This window comes from Erpetoichthys calabaricus, chromosome 13 (genome assembly GCF_900747795.2).
Source record: "Erpetoichthys calabaricus chromosome 13, fErpCal1.3, whole genome shotgun sequence".
Lineage (NCBI taxonomy): Eukaryota > Metazoa > Chordata > Cladistia > Polypteriformes > Polypteridae > Erpetoichthys > Erpetoichthys calabaricus.
The window spans coordinates 133,577,373-133,597,456 of NC_041406.2; the positions used below are offsets into that span (position 1 = coordinate 133,577,373).

The 20,084-nt window shown below is 39.8% G+C and overlaps 2 protein-coding genes across 3 annotated transcripts in view; one reads left to right on the forward strand and one right to left on the reverse strand.

Annotated features, from left to right (window-relative positions):
• Positions 1-20,084, forward strand: part of LOC127529990 (uncharacterized) — a 798,609-nt gene that overhangs the window by 586,887 nt on the left and 191,638 nt on the right. The window lies entirely within an intron of this gene.
• taf2 (TAF2 RNA polymerase II, TATA box binding protein (TBP)-associated factor) overlaps positions 1-20,084 on the reverse strand; it is a 384,123-nt gene that overhangs the window by 333,553 nt on the left and 30,486 nt on the right. Inside the window, exon 5 of the mRNA XM_051935579.1 lies at positions 12,732-12,850. Coding sequence (XP_051791539.1) covers positions 12,732-12,850 — 119 coding nt within the window. The remainder of the gene's footprint in view (positions 1-12,731; positions 12,851-20,084) is intronic.

Sequence of the window (20,084 nt, forward strand, 5' to 3'; positions counted from 1 at the left end):
CAACCATCCTCCACTCCCGAAATCAACTTCTAAAAAGTGTTCTGTGGATGGTTAAAACTAAAATTAAAACAGATGCTTTGTAAAGCAGAAAGCGATACTCTATCTGATTCATGAACTTTGAACGCCACACAGTGTTATGTTACAGAAACATCACATAACATAAATGAAAAAGAGTGCATATCCTCTTAAGTCCTACAAATCTGAGTCATGCATGCATGTAATATGGGGGCTAACATGGCCGAGGTATTTCATAAAGTCACTGAGATATTTTAAGAAAAACAGCCAGTGTTAGTCACTGACAACACAGTGAAATTGCTTGTTGCAGTTCAGGTGGTCAGCTTTCCTCACATTAAATGCTATGCGCACTCATTAAACTTGGTGGCTCAGCGTACACTCAGACTACCAGTTGCTGCATGGCTGCAGGGAGGAATAAGGCACGCCATTGGATTCTTCCTACAGATGCACCCAAGACCTTCAAGCTTTGAAGCAAAGACAGAAATTAATAGATCTTCCACAGCGGGGGGCCTGGCTGTGCCAAAATTTTTTCTCCACCTTCCACCAAGTCTGCAATGCATATATGACTAAGGTATCTAAAGTAAGGAAGAGCTACTTTAATTTCAAAGCAGTAAATGGAAGGACAGAGAGAGACGAAGGGGACACCATGTTGGATTCAATAGGGAACCTGGATGTCAGATGTGTGGGAGGACTTAATCAGCTCTATATTTCTGATTTAACTCTAGACAACCCACAGTCAGATTTATCACAACTCAAAGTGGAGGAATTAATACAAAGTCTTATACAATTACCTATAAAGATAGGCAAAAGAGTTCTAACTTCTGAACAATATTTTAGCGGGGGTGACGCACAGTATGCAATGCACAATGTTAAAAAATGGAACTACCATAGATACTCGCATATAAGTCGAAAAATGTATGCCTTAAAATTCATTCAAAAAAACAGTGGTTGACTTATCCGTGGGGAAACACAATTGTCCATAGAATTTGGGGTAATGACATTGTACACTCAACACTTCACAGTGTTAAGTCACCAGTCATCTGCCGTTTCCCATGGTCTTTGAAATAATTATAAGCCAGCAATACTATTGCTAATTAGCTAGTTTTTTTCTAATTTCATTAAATAATTCTTTAAACTGTGAAATACTTGAATTTGAGCATTAGCTTTTGTAGGTTTTGGATAACAAACATACCATTACCTGCCACGTGCAACCAGATTTGGAATCAAAAGAACCAAGGCAACGCACGCTATCAATGCGATGCAAGCACAGCCCGCGATTCAAAAAATTTCTCTGCCTACCTGTTTGTCTCGTCTGACAGTAGCTGAAAAGCAGCATCAGGAGAGAGCAGCCTGAAGTAGTCCAGCAGTGGGTGATCTGTCATGTCCAACAGCAAGCCATGCTGTCTTGTGAAGTCCGGTAGCCAGTTCGGCTCCCACGGATCAATGTCTGGGTATTCCTCCCACGCGAACCTTGCCGTAGCTGCATCGGCTGCGCGAATGCGTTCAGGTGGCAGCCAATCAGCTGGCACGGCATCGGTTGGTGTCCGATTAGCTGATACTGGCTTCTCACTCTCTTGCTCGATTCCTGATCACTGTCAATAAAATCCGATTCTGAAAAATCAGAGTCCGACTCAGCGATAATGTGCAAAACATCGTCTGCCAAGTGTTTTCTTTTCTGCACTCGCTTCACTCCCTTGTGACATATCGACGTCATCTTGCCTTTGTTTACATTTTGCAACTCACTCACATGCAAGGACTAGTTGCCGAGTCAACAAGTCTAGCATTTCTCCAAGCACAGAGGGAATGCCTGTGACGTGACAGTGAGTTTTGTCGCCATTAACAGCTGATTGTCACCCTCTATCTCTGATAGCTGTCAAGTTTTACCCTTGACTTATACGCGGGTCATAACAAATTTCGTAATTATCTGCGAGATCGACTAATACGCGAGTATCTACGGTATATTCATTTTAATAATTGCCAATCTTAAACAAAATGACAGTGGAAGAAATAATGATAAGGAAAGGGATTCCTTAACAATTTTTAAAAATATGTCGGTAATTAGTACATATAATATCATGCAGAAATGGAGAAATTCCAATGGCAAAAATTTCAATGAGTTACCTAAAGGCACATACAACAGATAAAACTGACTTGCAGTATAGAAGGTTCATTGGAAAGTGAACAGACTTTGCCCAGTTGAAAATATACCCAGAAAGGGTTTTTAATATGACCTAATTAAACCAAGCACATAAGGCAGATCAGCGGGTAAATTACCACACAAGAGCAAAATATCATCGATATACAAAGAGATTTTTATGATATGAGCTACAATAGGGGGTGATCAACTCAAGACTACGAACAGAAATAGCAACTGGCTCAACTAAATATTAAAAAGTTCAAGAAGATAATCAACAGATCTGTCTGGCACCCTTCCGAAACTGAATGGGTCGAGAGATTGTGGAGTTGGTGAGAGCTAAGGGGGAGAAGTATAATGTTGTGATCAAGTTCATGAAGCTAACTCCAAAAATCTACTGATTCTACAAAAAACTTCCATAGAAAATCCTAATTCATACTGTCAAAGGTTTTCTCTGCATCAAAAGCCAACAAGGCTGCAAGCTGAGAAAGAGTAGGGGCTACATCTATAATACGAAGAAGCGAATGGATATTATCTGCTGCCTGATGGGTACAGATAAAACTAGTTTGAACAGGAGTTATTTATGAATAATCCTCTAAAATACTGCAAGGAGCTATGCTAACAACTTTGCATTACAATTCACCAAGAAGACTGGGCAGTAGTAATAGCAGTTAGATGGTCCTTTTCCCTGTTTTAATAAAACCAATAAAATACACCTGAGTAATCACAAACACCTGTGATGCCAGTATTCAAAATGGTAAATGCGGGTAGGAACCAGGATCGAATCTGCAACCTCTTGATTATGAGACAGCAGTTGTTACCTTTGCACCAGCCTAGCAGACATGTCTACTTTGGGTCAATTGATATTTGGGCTTCATTTCTTACATATTTACAGCAAAATGTAAATTGGACAATTTATTTTTCTTCAGTTATATTCTTGAATAAAATTGCACTTGTTTTGTTATATCTTTTGTGAAAGAGTTTATTTGATCTTTGGACACACGGTCTTCACACATTATACACTTCACATCAACATTTTGTCATTATTACTGAAACATGAAAAAAATTTCTGTTTTAGTTATGTGTTCAACATTTCTTGCCTCGCATTTTCTGTCATCCTACATTTACACAGATCATTGCAGACACGTAACACACATGAAATGTATGTATTCCAAATAACAATGTATTATTTACCCTCTACAATTCCAGACACTTAAATCCCAGCTAAAGAGACTTTAGCTATAAGAATTTTGCAACTGACTTCAGCTGCCTCCGAGGGGGATGGGATAGCAGGCTGCTTGCTGCTTGTGCTGATTGACACATTTGCAAAACAAAGACACTGATGAGGAGGTGTGAAGGAATTTAAGGTGGCCTTGGATTATGAATATTTACGTAGGCTTCTGGGATTCTAGTGTTAAGAGGAGACATGATTGAAATGTTTAAAATTATGAAGGAATTTAGTGTAATAGAGTTTATCAAGAACATAGGGACACATGTTGGAAACTTGTTAAGGGCAAACTTTGCACAAACATTGGGAAATTTTTCTTTACAAAGGGAACCACAGACACATGGACTAAGTTACCAAGTAGTCTGGCCGACAGCAGGACTTTAGGGACTTTCAAAACTAGACTTGGATAGGGATAGGGCTGGTGAGCTTTGTTGGGCTGAATGGCCTGTTAATGTCTAGATTGTTGTAATGACACCCTTTTACCCCTAAAATAGGCTAAATCCTTCAAAGCAATGATTAGACAAGATGGTATCAGTTCCTGAATATTTTTTGGATCCCAAGACATTTCCTTTAATTGGGATCTGGGCACTAATTATGTAAGCCAATGGAGTAAATCCAAAGTCAAGATCATGTACAAGGAGCCAGTTTGAGCTGATACTGTATGTGATGTGACAAATTATCTTGCTGAAAGATCCAATTTGAGAAGAGAAACTCCTTAGTCAAAAAGGGAAGCACACAGCAAAAATGTTTCTTTAAGCTAATAAGAGGCCTAAGGGGCAAGGAGTTTAAGACAGAACAGGTTTTAGACACATGGGATAGATAGTGATATACATACCAGATAAATACACACACCAGATAGTGAGGGTAAAACTACAATTTTAGGGACTTTGAAAACAAGACTTAATGTTATTTTGGGGGATTTAAGTGGATAGGACTGGCAAGCATTTATGGCTGAATGGCCTATTCTTGTCTAACTTTTTCCCATGTTTTAAAAGTAATAATAATAATTCTTTACATTTAAATAGCGCTTTTCTCACTACTCAAATCGCTCTCCACACAGGGAGGACCCGGGAAATAAACGTAAATAAATGTTAATAAACATAAGGATGCTAATATTGTAACTACAGTGGAACCTCAGTTTGCGAGCATAATTCGTTCCAGAAACATGCTCATAGTGCAAAGCACTCGCATATCAAAGTGAATTTCCTCATAAGAAATAATGGAAACTCAGATGATTTGATCCACAACCCAGAACTATTCATATAAAAATGATTAATACAAAATATAAAGTAAAAATACATAAAACAAATTAACCTGCACTTTACCTTTGAAAAGAATCATGGCTGGTGTGAGTGAGTTTCTAAACTCTTGTGGGATTCGACCCAACGGGACGACACGCGGAAGAGCGTCCCAAAGCAATCGCAGTCTCCCAGCGCTAAAGCAGTTCACTGTAAAAGCGAATCTGAAAAGATCACGGACATGCTATAAGCGCCTGCAGTCGATGGGTGATACAAGGAACAAGGAACATTATAAATGTGCAGGACCCTGCCTGACTGTTGTGTCTGTTTCAAGCTGAATAAAGCTGGTGTTGCTAAAGAACTGAGACTCAGCTTTGTGTCTTAGTGTGCAAGATGGGGACTCGCACGTCACAGCACACACGCGCCTGCACGTGCGCGAGCGAGCGAGCACACACACATACACACACAAGTGTGCGCGCACACACAGTCACAATGCTAATGCTGTAGTAAACAGTATACGCTCGTACGGATGTTTACTATGAGTGAGGCACGCCGACTCAGACGGAGAATAGGAGACGATTGCCCACAATCCCGCAGCGAGAGAGCGAAGAACCATCGGCTCAGTTGTGATCACATGACGCTCAGCAGACAAGGAGTATACATACTACTCGTACTGCAAGACCTCGCTCGTTTATCAAGTCAAAATTTATTAAAAATTTTTGCTCATCTTGCAAAACACTAGTAAACCAAGTTAGTCTACAGGAAGACGCCATAACAAAACTGGCAATGACAGACCATTTGCCTTAAATACTATAAGTATTAAAAATAAAATAAATGATTTGGAGTTATAAGTGGGTGCACATTACACTTGCAATTGAAAACTGGCTAAATCCAAAAGATGGTCAGAAGTATATTGTAAATTAATTGATTTTTATTTAGAAATATGAGGAAAAAATCAAAAAAGATATTGGGGTGGCCATTTGCATGGAAGAATCTAAACATGTGTCTGCTTCAAATATGTAATAAACTACATGTCAATCAGGATATCCAGATTCAGCTTCAAAATTAAAAAAACATGCAAGACATTAACAACACAGCTGTGTCACATATGCTCCCTTTGAAAGTATTAAAAAAGCTGGATGATCCAAGAAACCATTGGTCAGTAAGCTTAAAACTATATCATGGGTAAATTAATGGTGGCAATGATTAGACAAAACTGCAGGTGTATTAGCAATGAATCAACAAGGATTTAGTTAGGAGATATCATGTTCAGTAGTAGGGTAGAATTCTATGAAGAAGCAATACAAGCATTTGATCAAGAGGGAGCATACAATATTATTCATCTTGATTTTCAAAACTCTTTTGGTCACTATCCACCTGAGCAGCTAATGACCAGACTAAAACAAGCAGAAAAGAAAAGAGCAATGGTATGAGAAACATTCTAAATTAAAGGATGTTAAAATAGTGTAATTTGGGGGTCATTATTGAGGCCACTGCTCTTTTTTATTAATATAAGTGATTTTGATAAAAATAAAACAAGTAAGCTGTGGGGTTTCCATCAGACCAGTATAGGTAGAACAACAGACACTACAGAGTAACTTGAAACATTATAGCTACATCAGCTTTAGGCAGGAAAAAATTAAACTTAGTTTAATAAAGTGTTACCTGCAGGAAGTAAAAATACTACATATGATTACAGAGTGAGAAGGATTTAAGAGTTGTAGCAAACCCATCATGGTCCACATCCTGGCATTTTACAGAAACAATTAAAAAGACTAATAGGATACTATGTTGATTATCATGCTGCATGTAGTACTAATCTAGAGAGTAGAATATTAAGCTATATAAAGCAAGACCTCACCTTGAGTATTACTTGTAGCTATGATCAGTGTATAACAAAGTATGCCAGCTCTAAAGAAATTCCACAAAAGACAGAAGCACCTCTATACCCTTCCAGTGTTTTTTGCATCCCTTTCATCAGCAGGCTGGCACCTCATAGCCCAGTAATATGACTGTGCTTAAGCAAAACTATGTCATAAAATGGGTCCAAAATGGAAATTAAAAACAGATTTCACCTGCCTTCAGCCAAAAAGATGTGCTTTATTCCCAGTGACACTTTATACCAAGGCAACTGTGCTTTACCTATTCCAAAGGTACACATTTTTATATTTAAGTTTGGCCTGTTAGCAATACCAGAGAGCAGGACAGCGCAGGGTGTATTGTGATGCTGATGTGGAAGATAGAAGTCACTCTTTTTAGGGTGGCAAATCAGGATGATACCTTTGCAACAGGGTGTTGGTAAGAACACAAAGATGCTTTAAAAAAAGGCTTCCTTATGAGGAGTCACAAGTAACAAGTAATTAAAATGCAGCCGTTTATATTCTTTAATTTATTAAAATATTCACAGAACATTCAAAAACTAAAGTTCAAACATAAACTCTACATCTCACCAGTCTTATTTTTTAAATTATAATGGAAAACTAGGAATATTTGTGTCTTCTATATGCTTATTTTAAAAAGCAAACTAAGACTTAGTCATTCATGCTGGGTCTCATGTAGTGCACAACTAAAATGAACCATGGGTATGATCCCTATGTCAAGCTTATGCTTTAACATACCATAGTTTTTGATTATAGCAACATACCCTACAGAGCTGAAAAACACATTTGCTTAGACATCTCAGGGTGTCAGGCTTCCCAGAAGCTGTACTTCCTGTGATGCCACAGCTGCTACATGCTGGGAAGTTTTTAATGCTGATCCCTCACGGCTTTAGTAACCTGTATTTAACTCCACACCCCACTGCTGTCCTTATGGAGGGAGTTTCATGAGTTTCCCAATGGTGCCCCATGGCTTCCACTTCTATGTCCTTGCTTTTGTAAATTAATGACACATAGCCCAAAGACATGCAGGACAACTTAAATGATTTTGTTAAATTGGCCCTGGTGTGTGTGTTCACCCTACGATGGGCAGGCCTCTGGTCCAGGGACTGCTCCAGCTTTGCGCAGTACTTGCTCTCGTTACTCCAGCTTCCATGAGTTTCCTGTTCTTTTATTATGTTAGAATACAAAACGTTCTCATTATTAATACTACATTAACTTGGGTCCTTTTCTTCAATTAACCACAATCACATCAAGTAAACAGAAGAATACAGAAGTACTTTGGGATAAAATAAATAGAAATTAATAAAAAATATCAAGTTTTTAAATAAAACAATGCACCTAATATCATAAAAATGTAATGTCATGCCAGCTGCAGAATTAACTGTACAACCTTGGTAGTGTTTAGCTTGTGTAAGGTAGGTAATTTCTCATGTCCCATAAAACAAATCCAAATTACCACATTACACTAAAAAGGCATGAGGGTCATGACTACCAGATTTCCATAGTGGCACGCAGCCAATGAGTTAAACAGTTAAAGCAATCTTATTTCAGATATCACTAAGTTTATGTTAAGCATCTAAACCTCATAGCCATCAAGATTATGCAATTCATGCAACTTAGGCAGAGTACAGTATGTTAATGGAATGAAAATTAAAAGAAAGAATTTGAAAAATAATAATTGTATACTACAAAGGGAGTCAAGTTGCAAGTTATCAATAAGCTAGTCTAGTCATTTTTAAAACATTGACAAGCAAGTCACAAGTTAGATAAACCAAAGGGCATTTTCACACTCAAGTTCATTTGATCTGTTCCAAGCCAAAAAATATCCCTTGGGCATTTATTTGAGCAGAAACATTTTTTGCCAGGAAAAAATATCATGGCATGTAGTTGCGAATCACTGTATTTCCCATAATTGTTGGGGGTTGATTTTAGGTTTGTTAAGTCTCACTTGATTGCATGTAATGTTACTTTCTTTGTTGTTAAATTAAGTCCTGACTGCTAAATAAAATCTACAAAAAAAAAAGTGTGTGCAACAGAAGACAAGCTCTATTGATGGCATACCTTGATGTGCCTCAGTTTTATGACACTACATTTATGACGTAATTTTCATTCAACTATATTATTTAATAAATTAAATTTTCTAGTAGCCACAATATACCTCAATTTAGTTTATCTCAAATCACATGTCTACTGTCTTATTTCTTATACATATTTGTTATTAATGTTTACTTTGGAATACGTGATTAGCCATGACTAACACGTCAATGTTAGTGTGCACACTGAGAGGACATCCCACCCTTCCATCTGATCAGTGATCTCACAGGGCACTGCTGTTGTGATCGAAATGATCACAAGTAAACTTAGAACAGACTTTTATTTTTTAAACATGGTCACTCACTGTCCAACTGCATACAGAATAAGCTCTGAGAATCAGGTGATACTCTGAGTGAGTAATTGTGCACATCAATTTATGCGACCTGTGCTATATTTGTACCTGTGTGCATATTTATTTTACTGTTTTATTATTTTAAATGATCCATGTTAATTGCAAAATCGTTATGGTATGAATGAGATTCTCCAATTAATGACAGCAGACGCTCAGCATGACTACCATAGCAAGCAAAATGTCATTCATAATGCACAGTATTTCATGTAGTTAAATCTATCCTGTGCCAGATCACATTCAGACCTTATGCAAAGTGCTCCAGAGTTCGCTTAGTATGTAATCAAAACCACCCTTTCCAAAGGTTCTTTGTACATTTGTTTTTGTCTGCACCAGAGCGTGATTAGCGTGTTCACATCTACCTAAATAAATCAGACATTCAGGGAAATTGCACCAGAGTTCGAAAAATCTGGTACAAATTAACTAAATGTGAAAACATTTCAAGTGGCACACCTCTAGTTAAAGTTTTAATGATTTAGAATTGGTACTACATACTGTATAAGTAAGGTTTTAACATTATAGAACATACCTTTTTAAACTTTTATTCTATACCTTTCTATCTTTTCTACATTAGATTTAAACAACAGTGTAATTAAGATTGCAGCAACACTTGATATGCTTAATAATCCAGTCTCTGAAAAAAGACAGAAAATAATGGCATAAATGAAATGTCCTTTACATTCAATGGATAGTTTAGGTTCTAATGCTTTACCATTTTGCACTGAACACTGAAGACTTTAAACGACAATTCAGCAACATGAGATAGCTTTCCCTGAGGTTTTGTTTTACATGAATGAATCCACAACACTATACTAAGCTTCATCTTTAGCCTGGTACGGAGCAGCCTAAGAGATGATGCTTGTCTTGCCTCAGTTACCAAGCACGACATGCCCAAATCCTCTTTGGTAAAACCAAAACCAGCTCAGATAACCATTGTGTCTCAATATAAGGTAAGTTTATTCACTAAGCAAGCTTCATGGAATATTCCCTAGATAATGTAATGTACAGTAATCCCTCGCTACTTCGCGGTTCACTTTTCGCGGATTCACGACTTCGCGGGTTTTTAAATATAGTAGTAATATTTCCTAGTCTAAGAACAACAAAACAAGTTCGGTGACTAAGTGCGTTGTAACACAGGCTGTGATTTGTTGCATGGGAGGGAGACGACAAATCACAGCTTCCCGCTTTGTAATCGGGCCTGTGATTGGTGCTTTGACTGATGCCTAGATCCCACAGTATCTCCCCTGGTCATTTCGCTTCAAGCTTTCTCGCCGACCGGTTTACTTTACACTGTGCTGTTGAACTTCGCTTCAATTTTCACCCCCTGCAATGGCTCCCAAACGTGCTCCTTCTTCCAAGGCTGGTGCTGAGCCTAAACGACAACGAAGAATGACGACGATCGCTGAGAAGGTGAAACTTCTGGATATGTTGAAGGAAGGGAGAACGTTCGCGGCTGTGGCCCGCCAGTATGGCGTGAACAAATCCAACGTTCGCTACATCAAGAAGGAAGAGGCGAACATTAGGAAGACGGCTACCATCACCTTTCGCAAGTTGGTGAAGAGAGTGGTTACGGCTCGTAATAAAATGATCGTCCTTATGGAATCTGCTTTGGCTGTATGGATAGCCGACTGCCGAAAGAAGAACATAACCTTGGATTCGAACATTATCCAAACAAAGGCTAAGAGCATGTACAAGACCTTTGCCGCTAAGGAACCAGAGGACGACAGTGGCGACCGCGAAGAAGATGAAGATGATCCGCAACCAGGGACGTCCAGTGATTCACCACGTAAGAAACGGCAATTTTCTGCTAGCAAAGGGTGGTTTGCAAAGTTTCAGAAACGCTACGGCCTGCAAGGCGAGGCTGCTTCGGCTGACACGATCGCTGCTGAAACTTATGTGAATGAAGCGTTCAAGAAGATTATCTCCGAAGGTGGATATCGGCCCAAACAAGTTTTTAATATGGAGGAGACGGGCTTGTTTTGGAAAAGAATGCCTTCGCGAACTTTCCTGTTCAAAGAGGAAGCAAAAGCCTCTGGTTTTAAAGCATACAAGGATCGTGTGACCCTCGTGATGTGTGGCAATGCTGCGGGATTTTTGTTAAAGCCAGGGTTTATTTACAAGTCTAAAAACCCAAGGGCTTTAAAAAACAAAAACAAGAATCTGCTTCCCGTACATTGGATATACAATCCAAAAGCCTGGATGACGAAGATGCTGACCTCCGACTGGTTCCACCAGTGTTTTATCCCGCAAGTGAAGGTGTATCTAGCAGAAAAGGGCATGCCATTCAAAGTCCTTCTCATTATGGATAACGCTGGTGGTCACGCTATTGATCTGTCGTATTCGGGGGTACAGATTGAGTTCCTGCCGCCCAATACGACGTCCCTAATTCAGCCTATGGATCAGGGGGTTATCAGGGTGTTCAAGACCCTATACACGAGGAATGCCTTAGCGAACCTGGTTTCTTCCGTGGATGCCGCCCAAGAAGACAACGATTTCAACTTGAAGGCATACTGGCGGCAGTACACAATTGCTACGTGCCTCCAAAATATCCAAAAGGCATTACAAGAGATGAAGCCTGCCACCATTAACGCCAGCTGGAAGAAGTTGTGGCCCGAGGTTGTTTACGACAACAAAGGATTTACACTTGCCGAAATCCAACACTCGACAGTACAGAAAGCTGTGCAGTTGGCTGCGATCCTTGGAGGTGAGGGCTTTGCAGACATGACTACGGATGACGTCAACGAGCTACTAGACTGCCACTCCCAGCCACTAACCGATGAAGACCTCGAAGAATTGACGAAGTCGGTGAGTGAAGAAGAAGAAGAGCAGCAAGAAACAGAAGAAGTTGTCTCCCCAACTGGCTTGACTTTGGAATGGCTCGCCGAGATCTGCAGACTGGCTAAGGATCCGCAAGAGCGGTCACTGGAATGGGACAACGATATGGTTCGATCGGCCCAATTTTGCAACAAGGTCGACGACGTCATGACCGCCTACAAGCTGCTCTTCAACCAGAAAAAGAAGCAGCGGCAGCAACTGCCGATCACAATGTTTTTGCAGCCTCGCAAAAAAGAGCCAGTTCCTACTACTACGGATATACCTTCAGAAACCGTGGAGGAGGTGCCCCAGGAAATGGCACCACCGTCTGAAGAGACGTAAAATACAGTCATCGGCTGCGCATTAAAAGTCATCATCACCTTCATCGTCATCATTTTTACTGCGCAGCATATTCATCACCATCATCACGTCATATATAGCTACGTGTACTTCGCTATACAGTAAGTGTAAACTTATCTACCGATTTCATATTGCTTAGCAGTTATCCCTGTTCGTTAATAGAGTAAAGGGTGGGTTGTAAACAATACAGGGAGGGATTAAAAAAGTCCTAATACATGTTAAATAATTAGATAAATATGGTGTCCCTACTTCGCGGAAATTCAGTTAACGCGGTCGGCCTTGGAACCTATCTCCCGCGATAAGTGAGGGATTACTGTAATGTAAAGAGTGTTACCCATTTCGCATGCTCTCATGTTACTGGCATTGTACGTACAAAACAATCAGCAAAAACATACCAAACATAGATACACATACACCAATGTAAAAATTTCTAAATTAATTCACAACTATGCAAAAAAAAAAAAAAAAAAAAATAGGTAATTTGGACAGTTTCTTGTAACTTTACAAACACATTCCAACAGTCAGCTTCAAATCTCTACGGAATATTCCAAATTTTATATCAATCACATTTAACAATAGACTAACCCTGGACAAGGCATTTGACATATTTATCACTTACCATCTCCCTGTTTCCAAAGCTCTGAAGGAACTTTAATGCAGAGCTCACCATGACCAGCATCTGGGTCGACAGCACTAACAGCAGCCGAATATGCATTAGAAAAATAATTAAGATTTCTCCTGAAAAAAAAAAATATATATGCAATTACACACATACAAATTAAAAAAGAGAGTGCTATATATTTAAGGATATAAAAGGGCTATCATAAAACATTAAAAAAATTTGCAACACGTTGACTCTGCAAAACTCACATTTATATACTGCTCAAAAAAATTAAAGGAAAATTTTTTAATCAGAGTATAGCATCAAGTCAATGAAACTTCTGGGCTATTGATCTGGTCAGTTAAGTAGCAGAGGGGGTTGTTAATCAGTTTCAGCTGCTTTGGTGTTAATGAAATTAACAACAGGTGCACTAGAGGAGCAACAATGAGATAACCCCCAAAACAGGAATGGTTTAACAAGTGGAGGCCACTGACAAGACATTTTTCCCCTCCTCATCTTTTTGACTGTGTTTTCACTAGTTTTGCATTTAGCTACAGTCAGTGTCACTACTGGTAGCATGAGGCAATACCCGGACCCTACAGAGGTTGTACAGGTAGTCCAACTTTTCTAGCATGGTACATCAACACGTGCCACTGCCAGAAGGTTTGCTGTCTCTCAGCACAGTCTCAAGGGCACGGATGAGATTCCAGGAGGCAGGCAGTTATTCTAGGAGAGCTGGACAGGGCCATAGAAGGTCCTTAACCCATCAGCAGGACGGTATCTGCTCCTTTGGGCAAGGAGGAACAGGATGAGCATTGCCAGAGCCCTACAAAATGACCTCCAGCAGGCAGGCCACTGGTGTGAATGTCTCTGATCAAACAATCAGAAACAGACTTCATGAGGGTGGCCTGAGGGTTCAATGTCCTCTAGTGAGCCCTGTGCTGACTGCCTGGCACCGAAGAGCTTGATTGGCATTTGCCATAGAATACCAGAAATGGCAGGTCCACCACTGGCACCCTGTGCTTTTCACAGATGAGAGCAGGATCACCCTGAGCACATGTGACAGACGTGAAAGGGTCTGGAGAAGCCGTGGAAAACGTTATGCTGCCTGTAACATCATTCAGCATGACCAGTTTGGTGGTGGGTCAATGATGGTCTGGGGAGGCATATCCATGGAGGGACGCACAGACTTCTACAATGGCACCTTGACTGCCATTAAGTATCGGGATGAAATCCTTGGACCCATTGTCAGAAACTATGCTAGTGCAGTGGGTCCTGGTTTCCTCTCGGTGCAGTACAATGCCTGGCCTCATGTGGCAAGAGTAGGCAAGCAGTTCCTGGAGGATGAAGGAACTGATACCATTGACTGGCCTCCACACTCGTCTTACCTAAATCCAATAGAACTCCTCTGGGACATTATGTTTCGGTCCATCTGATGCCACCAGGTTGCATCTCAGAATCTCCAGGAGGTCAGTGATGCCCTGGTCCAAATCTGAGAGGAGATTCCTCAGGACACCATCCGTCGTCTCATTAGAAGCATGCCCCAACGTTGTCAGGCATGCATACAAGCATGTGGGGGTCATACAAACTACTGAGTACAATTTTTCAGTTGCTGCAATGACATTTTGGCAAAATGGACTAGCCTGCTGCATCATTTTTTCACTTTGATTTTCGGGGTGTACTTGAATTCAGCCCTCTGTAGGTTGATAATTTTAATTTCCATCAAACTATGTGGCATCCTTTCGTTCCTAACACATTACCAAGTCCATATCAGTATAGACATCCAGCATGATTTTTTTCCAATTGAGATCTGTTGTGTTTTCAAAGTGTTCCTTTAATTTTTTTCACCAGTTTATAAGCCATTTGTTTACCATCCAGCAGCTACACTCTGTTGGGCTTAATCAGCTGTAAATTTTTCAATGCACCATCTACTGAAATGCATTTTGTAATGCATGTAATAATAAAATTCATTGCATTGTTCATTCCAACAGATAGTGCATCGCAAACAGTAGCACTGCTGTTGAAAATCTTATTCCATATAAATGAGCAAACAGACAAAATGACGCTATATCTTAATAAAGTAAAATTCAAATTTAAAAAACTAAATAAAGAAAATGATAGAGGAAGTACACATTTCAATTGAGTCCATTAAACATACTGGTTATGTGCTATCATTGAAGTACCAAAATGATAGAAATAATTCATGTTGATAAATAACAAATTCTATTAAAAGCTGTGAAGAGGACGCAGTGGCCTCACATGACCTGAGTTGGAGACCCCCACAGTCAAACCATCACTTACATTTCTCTGTTTACAGTCAATATTTCCTCAATTAGCCTTTATCATTGCACATAATTGTTTCTCTAGTTAAAATTTCCTTTATTAAGTTAAAGTGTCGGTTATCTACACAACTTGCTGGAATGAAAAATGCATGTATTTCATTAGTATATGAAACAAATGCCTTGGAATAGGTGTGTTGAAAAAGACACAGTCGTGGCCAAAAGTTTTGAGAATGACACAAGTATTGGTTTTCACAACGTTTGCTGCTTTAGTGTTTTTAGATCTTTTCGTCAAATGCTTCTATCGTATACTAAAGTATAATTACAAGAATTTCATAAGTTTCAAAGGCTTTTATTAACAATTACATTAAGTTTATGCAAAGAGTCAATATTTGCAGTGTTGGCCCTTCTTTTTCAAGACCTCTGCAATTCTCCCTGGCATGCTGTCAATCAACTTCTGGTCCAAATCCTGACTGATGGCAGCCCATTCTTGCATAATCGATTCTTGGAGTTTGTCAAAATTTGTAGGTCTTTATTTGTCCAACTGCCTCTTGAGGATTGACCACAAGTTCTCAATAGGATTAAGGTCTGGGGAGTTTCCTGGCCATGGACCCAAAATTTCGATGTTTTGTTCCCTGAGCCACTTAACTATCACTCTTGCCTTATGGCAAGGTGCTCCATCATGCTGGAAAAGGCATTGATCGTCACCAAACTGTTCTTGGATGGTTGGGAGAAGTTGCTCTCGAAGGAAGTTTTGGTACCATTCTATATTCATGACTATGTTCTTAGGCAAAATTGTAAGTGAGCCCACTACCTTAGCTGAGAAGCAACCCCACACATGTATGGTCTCAGGATCCTTTAACTGTTGGCATGACACTGGACTGATGGTAGCACTCACCTTTTTTTCTCCGGATAATCTTTTTTCCGGATGCCGCAAACAATTGGAAAGGGGATTCATCAGAGAAAATGACTTTACCCCAGTCCTCAGCAGTACAATCCCTGTACCTTTTGAAGAATATCAAATCGGTCCCTGATGTTTTTCTTAGAGAGAAGTGGCTTCACTGCTGCCCTTCTTGACATCAGGCCATCCTCCAAAGGTCTTCGCCTCGCATTCCTGAGCAAGCTCTGCACTGGTGGTGCCCCAATCCTGAGCCATGAATAAAGAATGGTACCAAAATCCCATTGAGAGCTTGTGGTCTATCCTCAAGAAGCGGGTGTACAAACAAAAACCCACAAATTCTGACAAACTCCAAGCATTGATTATGCAAGTATGGGCTACCATCAGTCAGGATTTGGCCCAGAAGATGCTGAAAAAGAAGAGCCAACATTGCAAATATTGATTCTTTGCATAAACTAAATGTAATTGTCAATAAAAGCCTTTGAAACTTATGAAATGCTTGTAATTACAGTATACTTCAGTATATTATAGAAACATCTGACAAAAAGATCTAAAAACACTGAAGCAGCAAACTTTGTAAAAAAACAAAACTTGTGTCATTCTCAAAACCTTTGGCCACAACTGTACACTTGAGTAAGCATGTTGTGCCATGACACTGTAAGTATTACAGACCGTAGATACAGTGAAGTTGAACTCATTTCAATTAGATGACACTACTGCCCTAAGATTTTATCGTTAAACCAACAGTACACAATTTATCATGGACTGGACCAGGTAGTATTGTATAAAAATCTGTTTTCTGTTTCTTCTAATAATAATCAATGATCTTCAATCACAGTGCAAAAAAGAGTGTCCAGACAACTATTCAAATCCACTGCTAAAAAAGAAACAATTCAATACAATAAACCTTTTGCTATTATGCACACTTGTTTATTAGGCCTACATTTATCAAGTCTCTCAGAGATGGAAAATGCTCCTAACTTGCTCAAAATTCTCAAAGAGAGGCAATATTGAGCTGTCTCTTAGAAAAAATGATAAAATGCTTTCACATTTGCTCCAAAGTTTAGAAACTAACTCGCTAGGAAACACTGGACAACAATGAAGTAGCAAAAAGATATCAATCTGTAAAAGATGGAATAGGATTCATAACAAATCTTGTATAGCCAAAACACATAAACATGATTCATGAGATATTTTGTACAGATATCAGCCTAAATCAAAGTGTAATGTTGCAGCTTGACATTATATATGTATTATATATAGTATATATCCATCCATTATCCAACCCGCTATATCCTAACTACAGGGTCACGGGGCCAATCCCAGCCAACACAGGGCACAAGGCAGGAAACAAACCCCGGGCAGGGCACCAGCCCACCGTAGTATATAGTATATATGTATAGTACTAGCCATGTGCGCTCAACTACGTTGCGCGTGTTAAAGTTGTCTGTGAAGGGCTCCCTGTGTAAACGCGGCTGCCAGTCGTGAACTGGGCCCTTCGTCGCACAGCATTATGATTTTTTATAAGGGAAACAAAATTACAAAACAAAACCCTTGGACATTGATTCGATAGGAACGACCTACTCGGAATCACTGTCCGAATAGTAATTACAGTATGTGGTGGTGGAGGAGCATTTCTGCTTCTCTCCGTTCACAGTCCATCTCGTTTTCATGATGCTGTCATTCCCTCTCACGATCTCTTCTCAACCTTTCTCCAATCTCGCAGGTTGCTTTGTGGCAATCCAAAGAGTAAGGAAGAACCAATGCTTCTTTCTTGAACTCCAAACACCGACTGATGGAAAATCACAGAAGTGTGTTCGACTTATATACTCTGACTGCCGACTCCAAGAAGTGGGTGAACATTCGATTTGGACGAAGTGCTGCCAACGACGGTCGATAGAAACACAAAAAAACAACAGTCTCAACAACGAAGCAGGTGTCGACGCCAGATCTAAACACAAAGCACGGTGTCGACACCAGATCTAAACACAAAGCACGGTGTCGACGCCAGATCTAAACACAAAGAGTGGTGTCGACACCAGATCTAAACACAAAGAGTGGTATTGACAGTGTTTGTAAACAAAAGTAACAACCAAGGTGTTGTGTATTTAGCCAGTACAAACAGCACGTAGTCTCCTTTAGTTCAATCCTCTTTAATCACCACACTCCAACCTCATCCAACGATCCTCCCCCTCACTTCCTCTCCTCCTCCATCACTACTGCCCTCTACTGAACACAGCAGGAACACCACACAAGGCAGTGAATTCGCGGACAAACAAAGATCACGATCCAAATGAAGATTATATATAAAGATAACATATATGTATGTGTGAGAGAGAGAGAGAGAGAGAGAGAGAGAGAGAGAGAGTGAGTGTGTGTGTGTGTGTGCGCACACTGCTTGGCCAAAAACAAAGTAACAACCTGGATTTAACTAAGCAAGTAGGCAAGAGCCTTCAATTGGATAATTACTGCAGTGATTAATATGTTTCAGCTGGCAACTTTACGAGGCATTTAATACTGGCAAAACAGCAGGAAAGTGATTCACAGAAGGTAAAGCTGTGAATCATCACTCACCCAATTCCAAACATGCTTTACACCGATTTAACCCTAAATGATACAGTGAGTAGCTTCTCATTTCTAAAATAACAGTGTCTGAACAATATCCTGTGGTTGTGGAAAAGATTTTAAGCTGTTTCAGAAGGGTCAACTTATTGGCCTGCATCAAGCAAAGAAAACAACTAAGGAGACTGCTGAAACTACTAAAATTGAGTTAAGAACTGTCCACCGCATTATTAAACCCTGGAAGTATAGTGGTGAATCATCACCTTTCAGGAAGAAATGTGGTCAGAAAAAAAAAATTTTGAATGATCATGGTCTGTATTTAAACGTTTTTTGAAACCAAATGGTAAAAAATTAGCAGTAGTACTTATTGCCAAGTTTGATAGTGAAAGTAAGAGCATTTCCACATGCACAATGCGAAGAGAACTGAAGGCAATGAAACTTAACAGTTGTAGAGCAACTAATATATATCTATATATTTATATTTCTCTTCTGGTTCGTCCTGCTTCCACTTCAAAACCGGTCCCGCCCACTGCAGCCAACACAGCATTTCTCGATTCCTATTCGTCCTCTTCCAAACCCTTCCCCACGCTGCCTGAGGTTCTTCTTCAAAGCCAGTCCCACCCACACACAGCCGACACGGCATTTCTCGATTTCTATTCGTCCTCTTCCAAACCCTTCCCCACGCTGCCTGCGGCCTCCCATACACCTTGCTATTTTCGTTATACTGCGACTGTTATTTCCTAAACCTTTGTTATAAACACAAGAGAAGGTATTCTTCCCAGCAACTATATGAGTGCCAGAAATACATTAAGAAGTTCACTACACAGGATTGTCTGCCTAAACACAACAAAACTCATTCACAAGTCTTGCAATGTGACATCTGCAATGCAACATCTGCAAAGCAACGTTTCCAAACCAACACAGTCTCAGCAGACACACAATCCTCTTCCCGTTACCACAGGAACTTCTTCACCTCATTCCTGTCTTCCCGTCCAAGAGTACAACACTGGGACTCCAGACCAGCAGTGCAAACACTGTCATGCACTATACTGACCTGCTGAGCGTAATACATCCAAAAAGTACTCGAGGTGCTGCCATGATGGTAAAGTGGCTTTACCACCTTTGCAGGAGCCACCTGTGTCTTTACAACAGCTTCTTACACAGCAAACATCAGACGCTAGGCTTTTTCAGGTAAATTCTGGAAAAGTCTAATCTGGAATTCCTATTATTGAGGCTTACCAGTGGTTTGTACATTGTGGTAAACCCCCTGTATTTACTTTCAAGTCCTCTCTTGACTGTAGACTTTGACAATGATGAGAAAAATGGGTAAGGGGAGGGAATAGTACATGTTGCCCTGGAATATGACATATTTTTTAAAAAGAAAATAAATCGGCTTCTCACTTACAGTAGTGGAGGAATGAAAATCCAAATAGACTAATGTGTAGAAGATCTCATTTGAAAGAAATAAAGAATTATACGGTCATAATAGGGGAAAGTGTGAAAGTGCAGCATTAAGTGGTGGTGACTGACTGAGAGATCAGAATCACCAGGAGAATAAAACCAAAGCAAGCAGCACCAAGAATAAAGTGGTGGAGATTAAAAAAAGGAAGTGCTTAAAGGTATGGTTTTTAA